At 38.4% G+C, this 13998-nt stretch overlaps 1 protein-coding gene across 4 annotated transcripts in view; it reads right to left on the bottom strand.

The window, feature by feature from the left end:
- LOC120852521 (alpha- and gamma-adaptin-binding protein p34) overlaps nucleotides 1–13998 on the bottom strand; it is a 77390-nt gene that overhangs the window by 44346 nt on the left and 19046 nt on the right. For all 4 annotated transcript variants that reach the window (XR_005718580.1, XR_005718582.1, XR_005718581.1 and 1 more), the window contains exons 2-4: nucleotides 11743–11933; nucleotides 11516–11612; nucleotides 11091–11180 (exon numbers count right to left, since the gene is read on the bottom strand). Coding sequence is in view for 1 of the 4 variants with exons in the window: in XM_040225802.1 (XP_040081736.1) it covers nucleotides 11091–11180; nucleotides 11516–11612; nucleotides 11743–11933 (378 nt within the window). In the remaining 3 variants the exon portion in view is untranslated. The remainder of the gene's footprint in view (nucleotides 1–11090; nucleotides 11181–11515; nucleotides 11613–11742; nucleotides 11934–13998) is intronic.

Genomic DNA, 13998 nt, shown 5'->3' with positions numbered 1-13998 from the left:
AAGACTGAAATAAGTGACATCCGAAGGTGCAATATCTGGTGAATATGACAAGTCAGAACTTTCCAATCAAGTTGTAACACTTTTTGCCTAGTCATCAAAGAAACACGTGGTCTTGAGTTATCCCGATGGAAGATTATGTATCTTCTGTTGACTAATTCCAGACACTTTTCGTCTAGTGCTGCTTTCACTTGGTCTAGGTGGGAGCAGTACTTATTGGAATTAATTGAGCTCCAAAAGGAGCTCATAGTGGAGGACTCACTTCCAATCCCACATATACACAACATCACCTTCTTTGGATGAAGACCAACCTTTGGTGTGGTTGGTAGTTCCACGATCTCTTGCTCTCTGTTCTCTTTCATTCCACATTATTGTACAGTATCTACCTTTCATTGCTTGTCACAAATTGGTTTTAAAATGGGATGTTTTCATTACGTTTAAGTAGAGCCACGTGTGAAAATATGATCGATTTTTTTTTCACTTATGTGGAGCCCAAACATGAAAACCATAAGAGAAATACTATCAACAATTTTTTGTCAACAAATTCAACAACGAAGAAATGAACAAGTTTCCAGAAAAATACATCCCATTAAAACTGAATCAAGAAGAAGATAATTTGAAAAGATGGGTCACTGGTAGTGAAAGAGAATCTGTAGTTGAAAAAACAAACAATTCCCTTCAAATGCAAGTCCAGGTCCAGGTGACTCCACAGGCGAATTCTACCAAACATACAAAGAGCTTTTATCCTTCTTAAACTCTTCGAAAAGACTGAAGAGAAGGGAACACTACCAAAGACACACTATGAAGCCACCGTCACCCTGATGCCAAGCTAAACAAAGATACCGCCAAAAAAGAAAATTACAGGCCAGTATCTTTGATGATATTATGAAGTACAAAATGAAGCAGGGCAAAGGCTGATACATAGTTTTCCCAAGAGAATGCACTGGTCATAGCAAACACCCTCTTCCAACAACACAACAGACGACTCTACAAATGGACATCACCAGATAGTCAATAGTGAAATGAGATTGATTATAATCTTTGCAGCCTAAGATGGAGAAGCTCTATACAGTCAGCAAAAAGAAGATCAGGGCCTGACTGTGGCTCAGATCATCAGCAACTTACTGCAAAATTCAGGCTTAAAATGAAGACAGTAGGGAAAACCATTAGGCCATTCATGTATGACCTAAATCAAATTCCTTATGATTTTGCTGTGGAGGTGATGAATAGATTCAAGGGATTAGATCTGGTAGACAGAATGCCTCAAGAACTATGGACAGAGGTTTGTAACATTGTACAGGAGGAAGTGATCAAACCATTTCCAAGGAAAAGAAATGCAAAAAGGCAAAATGGTTGTCTGAGGAGACCTTACAAATAGCTGAGAAAAGAAGAGAAGTGAAAGACAAAGGAGAAAGGGAACAATATACCCAACTGAATGCAGAGTTCCAGAGAAGAGCTAGGAGAGGTAAGAAAGCCTTCTTAAGTAAATAATGTGAAGAAATAGAGGAAAGCAACAGAATGGGAAAGACGAGAGCTCTTCAAAAATCCAGAGTTACCAAGGGAACATTTTATGCAAAGATGAGCACAATAAAGGACAAAAATGGCAAAGACTTAACAGAAACAGAAGAGATTAAGAAGAAGTGGCAAAAATACACAGAAGAACTATACAAAAAAGATCTTAATGACTCAGATAACCACAATGATATGTTCATTTACCCAGAGTCAGACATCCTGGAGTGTGAAGTCAAGTGGGCCTTAGGAAGCATTACTACAAACAAAGCTAGTGGAGGTTACAGAATTCTAACTGAGCTATTTCAAATTCTAAAAGATGATGCTGATAAAGTGCTGTACTCAATATGCCAGCAAATTTGGAAAACTCAGCAATGGCCACAGGACTGGAAAAGGTCAGTTTTCATTCCAATTCAAAAGGACAATGCCAAAGAACGCTGAAACTATCGCACAATTGTACTCATTTCACATTTGGCAAGAATGCTCAAAATCCTTCAAGCTAGGCTTCAGCGGGATGTGAACCAAGATCTTCCATATGTACAAGCTAGATTTAGAAAAGGCAGAGGAAACAGAGAACAAATTGCCAACATCTACTGGATCACAGATAAAGCAAGGGAATTCCAGAAAAACATCTACTTTCGCTTCACTGACTATGCTAAAGCCTTTGACTGTGTGGATCATGACAAACTGGAAAACTCTTAGACGGGAATACCACACCACCCTACCTGCCTCCTGAGAAACCTGTATGCAGGTCAAGAAGCAATGATTAGAACCAGACATGGAACAATGGACTAGATCAAAATTGGGAAAGAAGTACGTCAAGGCTGTATATTGTCACCTTGATTATTTAACTTATATGCAGAGTATATCATGCGAAATGCTGGGCTGGGTAAGTCACAAGCTGGAATCAAGATTGCCAGGAAAAATATCAACAACCTCAGATATGCAGATGATACCATTCTAAGGCAAGAAGTGAAGAGGAACCAAGGAGCCTCGTGATGAAGGTGAAAGAGGAGAGTGAAAAAGATAGCTTAAAACTCAACATTCAAAAAACTAAGATTATGGCACCTGGTCCCATCACTTCATGGCAAATAGAAGGGGCAAAAGTGGAAACAGTGACAGATTTTACCATCTCTGATTCCAAAATCACTGTGGATGGTGACTGCAGCCATGAAATGAAGACGGTTGGTTGCTCCTTGGAAGAAAAGCTATGACAAACCTAGACAGTATATTAAAAAGCAGAGACATCACTTTGCTGAGAAAGGTCCATATAGTCAAAGCTATGGTTTTTTCAGTAATCACATACAGATGTGAGAGCTGGACCATAAAGAAGGTGGAGAGCTTAAGGACTGATGGTTTTGACCTGTGGTGCTGGAAAAGACTCTTGAGATTCCCATGGACAGCAAAGAGATTAAACTAGTCAATCAATCCTAAAGGAAATTAACCCTGAATATTCACTGGAAGGGCTGATACTGAAGCTCTAATACTTTGGCCACCTGATGTGAAGAGACTACTTATTGGAAAAGACTCTGATGCTGGGAAAGATTGAGGGCAAGAAGAGAAGAGGGCAACAGAGGATGAGATGGTTGGATGGCATTACCAACTCAATGGACCTGAGTTTAAGTAAACTCTGGGAGGTACTGAAGGATAGGGAAGCCTGGCATGCTGCAGTTCATGGGGTCACAAACAGTCAAACACAACTTAGCTACTGAACAACAACAATAATCTCTGATGAACACAGACGTAAAAATATTCAAAAAATATTAGCAAACTGAATCCAACATCACTTCCTGGCAAATATATGGGGAAACAGTGGAAACAGTGGCTGACTTTATTTTTCTGGGCTCCAAAATCACTGCAGATGGTGACTGCAGCCATGAAATTAAAAAACGCTTACTCCTTGAAAGGAAAGTTATGACCAATCTAGACAGCATATTAAAAAGCAGAGACATTACTTTGTCAACAAAGGTCCATCTAGTCAAGGCTATGGTTTTTCCAGTAGTCATGTATGGATGCGAGAGTTGGACTATAAAGAAAGCTGAGTGTCGAAGAATTGATGCTTTTGAACTGTGGTGTTGGAGAAGACTCTTGAGAGTCCTTGGACTGCAAGGAGATCCAACTAGTCCATCCTAAAGGAGATCAGTCCTGGGTATTCACTGGAAGGACTGATGTTGAAGCTGAAACTCCAACACTTTGGCCACCTGATGTGAAGACCTGACTCACTGGAAAAGACCCTGATGCTGGGAAAGATTGAGGGCAGGAGGAGAAGGGGACAACAGAGGATAAGATGGTTGGATGGCATCACCAACTCAATGTACACAGGTTTGGGTGGACACCAGGAGTTGATGATGGACAGGGAGGCCTGGTGTGCTGCGGTTCATGGGTCACAAAGAGTCGGACATGACTGAGTGGCCGAACTGAACTGAACCCAACAGCAAATAAAAAAGATCATATACCATGGCCAAGTAGGATTCATCCTAAGTTCACAAGGATGGTTCAACATATGCAAATCAGTCAATGTGATACGCCATCTCAACAAAAGATAAAAACTGCATGATCATCTCGATAGATGCAGAAAAACCACCTAACCAAATACAACATCCATTCATGATAAAAACTCTTACCAAAGTGGGTAAAAAGGAACATATTTCAATATTATAAAAGTTATTTATGACAAACCCACAGTCAATATAATACTCAACAGTGAAAGGCTGATAGCCTTCTCTCTAAAATCCAGAACAAGGAGGCCCACTATCATCATTTCTATTCAACACAGTATTGAAAGTCCTAGCCACAGCAACCAGACAAGAAATAAAAGGTATCAAATTACAAAGGAAGAGGTAAAAATGTCATTATTTGTAGATGACATGCTATTATATCAGAAAATCCTAAAGACTCCACACAAAAATTACTAGAATTGATAAACAAATTCAGCAACTTAGCAAGATACAAGATTAACATACAGAAATTAGTTGCATTTCTTTACAGTAACAATGAAAGATGAGAAAGGGAATGTAAACAAACCATCCCATTTAAAATTGCATCCAAAAAATTAGGAATAAATCTCACCAAGGAGGTAAAAGATGTACTTATATGCTAGAAACTACAAAATATTAATAAAGGAAATTAAAGATGCAACCTAAATATCCATAGACAGAAGAATGGGTAAAGAACATGTGGCCTACATACACAATGGAGTATTACTCTGCCAACAAAAGGAATGAAATAATGCCATTTGTAGCAACACGATGGACCCATGTTGATTTGTACTGTATTTTAGATTCCACGTATAAGTGATATCATATGATATTTGTCTTTCTCTTTATGACTTACGTTGCTTAGCATGTTGTATTATTTGAAGTCTGGGAGGGTTATGTGTGATACACACACATCCTTTTTAAATGTTCTTTAATGATGATTCAAAGAAATGGAAAGATGTCCCATGCTCTTGGATTGGAAGATTTAATAATGCTAAAATATCCATACTAAATTGGGAGACTGGGATGATGTATAAGCACTGCCATGTGTAAACGAGATAGCTAGTGGGAGTTCAGCTCAGTGTTCTGTGATGATCTAGATGGAATGGGGAAAGGTGGGGGTGGAAGAGAGGTCCAAGAGGAAGAAGATTTATAGCTGATACATAGAGCTGATTCAGTCCATTGTACAGCAGAAATTAACACAACATTATACAGCAACCATACCCAAAAATAAAGGCCATACTACCCAAAGCAACCTACAAATTTAATGCAATTCCTATTAAATTACCCATGGCATTTTTCAGAGAACCAGAATAATCCTAAAATGTATATGAAACCATAAAAGACCAGGATTGCCGAAGCAACCCTGAAGGAAAAGAGCAAAGCAGGAGGCGTAACGTATCTACAAAACAAAAACACAGAGAACAGACCTGTGGCTGCCAAGGTGGGGAGGAGGGGTGCAGTGGGAGGCTGGGGTCAGTGGAAGCAAACCACTGCACACAGAATGGAAAAACATCAAGGCCCCTCTGTACAGCACAGGGAACTAAATTCAGTATCCTGAGATATTTTCCACCACAATTTAGAAGAATATAAAACAGCATGTATTGGCACAGAAACAGAGATATCCATCAGTGGAACAGAACAGAGACCAGAAATAAACCCACACACCTATGGTCAATTAATCTTCAACAAAAGAGGCAAGAACATACAATGGGGAAAGACAGTCTCTTCAGCAAGTGGTGCTGGGAAAGGTGGACAGCCACACGTAAAACAATAAAGCTAAAATATACCCTCTCACCAAACACAAAAATAAATTCAAAATGGCTTAAAGACCTAAATAAAAGACAAGACCCCATAAAACTCCTAGAAAAGACCATAGGCAAAACATTCTCTGAGATAAATCATTTTATGTCATAAATCTCTGACAAAAAACCTATGTTTTCTTAGGTCAGTCTCCCAAGGCAATAGAAATAAAAACAAAAATAAACAAATGGGACCTAATTAAACTTATAAGCTTTTCCAAAGCAAAGGAAACAAAACAAAAAGACACCCTACAGAATGGGAGAAAATATTTGCATATGATGTAACTGACAACGGCTTCATTTCCAAAATACATATACAATTCATACAACTCAACAGCAAAAAAACCACAAAAACCCAATCAAAAAATGGGCAGAAGACCTGAACAGACTTTTCTCCAAAGAAAACATACAGATAGCTAACAGGCACATGAAAAGATGCTCAACGTCATTAATTATTAGAGAAGTGCAAATCAGAACTACAACGAAGTAGTACCTCACACAAATCAGAATGGCCATCATTAAAAAGTCTTCAAACAGCAATTACTGCTATTAGAGGGTGTGGAGAGAAGGGAACCCTCCTCCACTGTTGCTGGGAATGCAAATTGGTATAGCCACTGTGAAAAACGAATGAAGATTCCTCCAGAAACTAAAAATAGATTCATCTTATGATCCATCAATCCCACTCCTGGGCATATACTCAGACAAAACTATAATTCAAAAAGATACATGCAAACCTATGTTCACAGCAGCACTATATACAATTGCAAAGACATGGAAACAAACTAAATGTCCACAGAGAGATGAATGGATAAAGAAGATGTGGTCTGTATACACAACAGCCACCAAAAAGACGGAAAGAATGCCATTTGCAGCAGCATGGATGGACCCAAAGATAATCATACTAAGCAAAGTAAGTCAGAAAGAAAAAGACAAATACAATATAATATCACTTTTATGTGGAATCTAAAATATGACACAAGTCAACATATCTACGTAACAAAAACAGACTTGTGGTTGCCAAGGGGGTTAGGGTGGGGAAAGAGATGGAGGAGGAGGCTGGGGTTAGTAGAAGCAAACCATTACATATAAAATGAATAAACCACAAAGTCCTACTGTATAGCACAGGGGACTATATTCAATATCCTGTGATTTTCCACCATGATGGGAAATAATATAAAAAAGAATATAGATGTATATTCTTTTTTATATTATTTCCCATCATCTATATACTCATATATATTGTTTTATACACACACACACACACCCCTTCCCTGGTAGCTCAGCTGGTAAAGAATCTGCCTGCAATGCAGGAGACCCTGGGTTGCTTCACAATTCATGGGTTGTGAAGTTCCCCTAGAGAAGGGATAGGCTCCCCACTCCAGTATTCTTGGGCTTCCCTGGTGGCTCAGACAGTAAAGAATCTACCTGCAATCTGGGAGACCTGGGTTTGATCCCTGGGTTGGAAAGATCCCCTCGAGGAGGGCATGGCAAACCACTCCAGTATTCTTGTCTGGAGAATCCCTAAGGACAGAGGAGCTGGCAGGCTATAGTCCATGGGGTCGCAAAGGGTCAGACACAACTGAGCGACTAAGCACAGCGCATACATATACACACACAACTGAATCACTCTGTTGTACAGCATAAGTTAATACAACATTGTAAATCAACTATGAAAAGTGTAGCTGCTCAGTTGTGTCTGACTCTTTGTTATCCCGTGGACTGTAGCCCCTGTCCATGGGGTTCTCCAGGCAAGAATACTGGAGTGGGTTTCCATTCCCTTCTCGAGGGGATCTTCCCAACCCAGGGCTCAAACCTGGGTCTTCTGCATTGCAGGTAGATTCCTTACTGTCTGAGCCACGACTTTAATTAAAAAAATATATTCTAAAAACTAAATTAAATAAACACACAGTATAAAGGTTTATATAGTAAAGTCAACCTCATTACCTCACCAATAGAATCCACTCATATGCCTCTGAAAATGTTAGTTTCCATCAATTACACAATCCTGGGATTGTACTAGAAATACCAAACTTGGCTATTCATAAACAATGAGTTTCCCAAGGGCAGGAAAGGTCCTCTTGATATGCTATAAAATCCAGTAAATGCCCCAACTTTTCCTCATTGGGAACCATACAGTGATAATTACTGTTTATAACAGGTAGCTAGATAACAATTTCTTGATGAGAAATAGACAGCTTAAGAGTGAGAAGTGAAGTTACTATAACCATAAGAGACAGGCAAGGGGTCATTTAAAAAAAGAAAGGAAAAAAACACAAACACTGACAACTTAGTTTAATTAGTTCAGTATCGGTACTATCTTGCTTCTGGAATTTGACACTAAAAATAACAGGGCAGTAATCCTAGTCAGCATACCAATAAAAGGCAGTATTCTTATCTACAATGTAGATATGAGTGTGCACAAAGGAAATGAAAAATCTTTCAGCTGAGTCTTACAATACTCATGTGGAAAACAGCAGTAGAATCTAAAAGTTTTCATGTGGTTTAAAAAGTTTTTTAAGAGTTTACAGAGCACAGTCGGTACAGAACCTGTCTCTAGTGGCCTGGCCCAGTCCTGCGTGGTTTAACGGGGAACAACATAGAAGTAGAAGTCATAAGATCTGAATGTGAAGCCAGGCTCTGTAACTTATTAGCTATGTGATTAAGGGCAAATCCCTCATGCTATTCTCAAAGAAAAGTGGGGATGACAGCACCCTGTGTACCTTTCCCATGGAAAAGATGCACTGGGACTGATGACTCACTGGCGTAACCTTTTCCTCTGAACTGGAAACTCCTTGAAGGCAGGAGTCATGTCTTACGGAATTCATTATTCTCACTACTTAAACTAACACAGTGCCTGAAAGACAAGAGGCTTTTAGTAAATGATGAAATAATGAATTGTTTAAATACCATCTTACCAACCTAGCAGAAATATAGGAAGGATTAAACCGGAAATACTCGACAAAGACAAGTTTATCATCATCAGTATTTAAATGAAGAAATAAAAGCTATGTTTATCTTAACTTTCAGTGATTCAAGTCTTGAAAGAATAACTAATACTTCAGATGATATATAACCAGGAGCCAAAAAATATGATCAGAAATAAAGAATTAGAATCAATAAGATTAATTTAATACAAACAAAGGTAAAGTCTCATACTGATGTTTGAATAACACATGCCAATAAACGAGAGGGTATATGTGGGAAATGATGAGGGTATATGGGATGAGGATACATGGGAAAAAACAATGAAGTTATATGGGAACAATACATGCCAATAAACAATGAGAGTATATGGAATAATACATGCCAATAAATGATGAGGGTATATGCAAACAACTGGCATTGAAACATTCTAGGAAGGTTTTAGTTAATTTACCTAAAGACAATATGTTGAAATCTACTTTTAAGCTCAGTTAGGGAATTCCCTGGCACTCCAGTGGTTAGGACCCCACATTCTCACTGCCACAGGCTAGGGTTCGATCCCTGGTCAGGGAACTAAGATCCTACAAGCAGCGTGGCACAACCATTAAAAAAAAAAAAGAGTCTATATACAAGACACAAAATCATAATAAAGGAACAAAATTGAATAATTTAAAAAAACAGATTATGCTGAATACAAGAACATTATTCACTATGGTTAATTTATGTTGATATATAGCAGGAACCAGGCTTCACCGGTGGCTCAGATGGTAAAGAATCCACCTGCAATGAGGGAGACCTGGGTTCGGTCCCTGGGTTGGAAAGATCTCCTGGAGGAGGGGATCCACTCCAGTATTCTTGCCTGGAGAATCCCCATGGACAAGGGAGCCTGGCAGGCTACATGGGGTCGCAAAGAGCTGGACACGACTAAGCGACTACGCACGCACACACACATAGCAGAAACCAGCACAATATTGTAAAGCAACTATCCTCTAATTAAAAATGAATAAATGTTTTTTAAAAAAGGAACATTATCCAGACACGGGGTAAGGGACAGCATAGCAAGACAGAGGAGCAGAGATTCCAAAATGAAAACAGATAAAGAAAATGACTCAAATGTTGATTCTCAAGGACAATAGGAAAAAGAGAATGTTCTTGTGCCAGAAATAAGCAATCACACTCATGCTAGCATGCAAATCAGGGCACAAGTTTCAAGAATTCTAGAAAAACATGGAAGAGAAATTATACTTAATAATTTTCAATATTCCAAAAAATGTACAGGGAGAAAAATCAGCCTTTTTATTTCATTTTTGTCCTTTTTCTCTGGTGGGGCTTTATTCCTGAAGGTAACAACACTTAGGAAAAAATTTTAAGTCAGAATATAGAAAAGTGTTTCTTAATTTCTTTTTTTAAAAAAATAGGTTTCACATAATGATTACTTTTAGCCTCTCTATGCACTTTAATTCAAGTTGGCTGCCCTACTTAGAATGTCTTTTGCAGCAACCAGCATCTCCCCACCAGTCCTCCAGCTCTAAATCCAGTACCTTCTCTATTTCTTTCCCATGGAGCAGCTTACAAGTGCGAGTTCACAGTGCCAACGCATTCTTTGAACTTCTGAAGCGAAATAACCTCTTTCTTTGATCTCTGAAACACCATAGCACCATGATTTATATTTTTTATAATACTTAGGAAGTTCCATGTATTCAGTAATTTGTATACAAGTTGCATCTCTTGTACCAGATTATAAGGTTTTGGAGGCCAAAACTGTCTTGTCTTGGTAGACTCCACAGTAGCTAGCACAGTTGTACTTGGAAGGAAAAATATGAGAAGAAGAATGGAGGAAGGGGAAAAAAGAGAGGAAAGAAATAGAAGGTCCAAAATATAGTAGAAGGAAGGTAAGTACAGAGTTACCCACCCACCAGGGGCAGGGGGACATTCTGCGTCTATTTGTGGTTTCAAATGTCCAAAAGACGTACAAATAGTACTGACATGCCCCCTAGGGCCTCTAGGAATTCAGCCTCAGGTTACTAGAAATTCAAAATAAGAAACATAAACTTTATAACTATTTATGAATTAGGGCAAACCCTCCTTTTTGGCAGCAAAGAAAGGATACGAGATTGGGGAAATGACTAAGGTTTGAGGTAGAAATCTCTATCCATAAGAAAAACAAACATGTCAAAAGTCCTAAAGTGGGTGGTAAAACCAAATAAATGGATTATTCGATTAATAGTCAGACTCCATCAATAGATTCTGCATAAATCTTTTCAAAAAGCTAGGGAAAAATAATGTGTTTTGAATATCACTTTGATTCTTCTTCCTTGAATTAAAATAATCTCTCATCTCTTAATACAAAATCTATGTTTTCTCCAGACATAAAAATACTTACCATCTTCCTCAGGCAACTCTTCCGGACTAAGTTCTACCAATTCAAAGCCATGTTTGATACACCACTCTTGAGCTTTCTGTCGATTTACACCTAAAATAACAGGCAAAAGATTCTTCATAAGCAAAAAATAAATAAATAAAACATGAATATTGCTGCAACACTCTCCACAAAGTGTTAATCTTTAATGTCAATGTTATTCTAAAGGCATCCAAAATAAATAAAAAGAAGATGACTTTTCAAACCCCAAGTGTCCATTCTTAAAAAATTAAATACTGCAAGAGAAAAAGCTGAAGATATTTTTGTAAGGTAGTAAAATCATACAAGACATACTGTTCATACAAGACATACTGCTCTGAGCTAAGGAAAGCAATGTTTTGTTTACCAAAGTATGGCAAACATATGTGCCACGTACTGCTGTGCCTTACCGTTCTCAGATACTCTATCGCAAACCAAGATCATCACCTCAGGTAACCATGACTCTGCCAGAGGAAGCCAGGAGGAAACACTATCAAGACCAGATTTCTAGAGGGATAAAAAATATACAAACAAAAACAGAAAAAGAGACATTAAGAGAACTCACAGAAAATGCAAAGGGGAAAGAAAAAGCACAAAATAATTTTTTATTCAAGGTCCAAGGAAAACAAAGTCTTACTTGTGTGCTGTCAAAGTAAACCACAAATGCTTGGACAGACTCTGCAATCTCTGCGGTGACTAGAAATTTGTTTGGCACCACACACAGATTGATATCTGCTGAGTAGTATTTATTATCGATGGTCCAGGGATAAAACCTCACAGCATCATTGGCAGTCACCTCCACAACAACATCTTCTGTTCCAAGAATATCTAAATAAATGACACAACATTACCATGGAAAGTGCAAAATCAATATACACTGGTCAAGCTTCTCAGTAAAATACCATATTAAAAAGGCATTTACTTCCGCTGCTTCTCTTTATGCAAGGATTTCGAAGTTTTCAAAGGGGATCCCATTTATTATGCTATTTTCTTCTTTGATAATTTGACTGTAATAGTGACATAATTTAATTCAATTAATTGGCATTTTTAAGAATATAAAAACTAGGGAATTCCCTGAAGGTCCAGTGGTTAGGACCCTATGCTTCCAACGCAGGGGACATGGGTTCAATCCCTGGTCAGGGAGTTAAGATACTACATGCCACCTGGCGCAGTCAAAAAGAGAATGTGAAAACTACTGTGACTAGATTAGACAGTACCAGAGCACAAAACAGTCGTCTAACGAAACACCCACTAAAGGGAGTGTGGAAGAGAAAATCTAACAGTTACATTTATTTTATTGCTTAATACTTCATGGCAGCTGAAAGACTAAGAAAAGTCAAGAATATTTAACTATTCTGTACTTAGTGCAAGCTGAAAGGAAGGTGGCAGCAAGGCTAACCATTAACAAAATGGAAGGGCTACACACAGTTCCTAAACCAAACGCTGACACATTAATACAACTAATAAAATAAAAGAATGGATACTGATGAATGACCCCATTCCATTTATATTCAGCCTTGTTAGAGTCTTTGAAAGCCAATTCAAATTCTTGTTGACAAAGACACTTTTGGCAAATGTTAATATAAAAGAGCCAAGAATATTAAATGATTTAGGAGAGAACCAAATCTTTCAGAAATCTATGTATAGTAAGGGTATAACTTTCAAAATTCTTAAGAGTAAAAGCCAAGTCAATGATAAACAAATACAGTTGTGGTCATGGGGCCATCGGAGCATTCTCCTTCTATAAAGTCATACAATATTTAGAACCAGAAGAGACATCAGAAATTGTTCTAACCCAAACTCCCATCTCTCATACCCAAATCCACAATCTTCATTCTACACAGAGCAGGAAATGAACTTAGAGATCTAAAATGACATGCCACTAACTGGGTTATTATAAGAATATACAGCAAAATGGCCACAACTTCCTTTTTAATACATACTAAGATGAACATATATATGAGCCTCCAGGTGGCTCAGTGGTAAAGAATCTGCATGAAACGCAGGAGATGGCGGTTTGATCTCTGGGTCAGGAAAATCCCCTGGAGAAAGAAATGGCAACCCACTCTAGTATTCACACCTGGAAAATTTCAAGAACAGAGGAGCCTGGCAGGCTATATAGTCCATGGAGTTGCAAAAAGAGTTGGATATGACTTAGTGACTAGAACAACAAGATGAAGATATAAAATATTCCTCAAGGAAAGAACAAAGCAGGAGGCATAACCCTCCTAGACTTCAGACAATATTACAAAGCTACAGTAACCAAAAGGGAAAGGCACTGGCATAAAAATAGGCATATGGATCAATGGAACAGAATAAAGAGCCCAGAAATAAATCCACACAACTACAGTTAATTAATCTTTGACAGAAGGCAAGAATGTACAATGGAAAAAAGACAGTCTCTTCAGCAAGTGGCACTAGGAAAGCTGGACAGTCATATGTAAATCAATGAAGTTAAAACACACCCACACACCATTCACAAAAATAAACTCAATGACTTACAGCTGCAAATGTAAGACACCATAAAACTCGTAAAAGAGAACACAAGCCAAACACTCTCTGACATAAACCGTAACGTTTTCTTAGATCAGCCTCAGTTCAGTTCAGTCGCTCAGTAGTGTCCGACTCTTTGCGACCCCACGGACTGCAGCATGCCAGACCTCCCTGTCCACCACCTCCCGGAGTTTACCCAAACCCATGTCCATTGAGTCAGTGATGCCACCCAACCATCTCATCCTCTGTCGTCCCCTTCTCCTCTCACCTTCAATCTTTCCTAGCATAAGGGTCTTTACCAATGAGTCAGCTCTTTGAATTAGGTGGCCAAAATATTGGAGTTTCAGCTTCAACATCAGTCCTATCAATGAACATTCAGGACTGATTTTCTTGGATAGAC

The sequence above is a fragment of the Oryx dammah genome, unplaced genomic scaffold (genome assembly GCF_014754425.2).
Source record: "Oryx dammah isolate SB20612 unplaced genomic scaffold, SCBI_Odam_1.1 HiC_scaffold_26, whole genome shotgun sequence".
Classification (NCBI taxonomy): domain Eukaryota; kingdom Metazoa; phylum Chordata; class Mammalia; order Artiodactyla; family Bovidae; genus Oryx; species Oryx dammah.
Note: the sequence above shows the minus strand (reverse complement) of the source record. Positions and strands in the feature narration are given on the sequence as shown.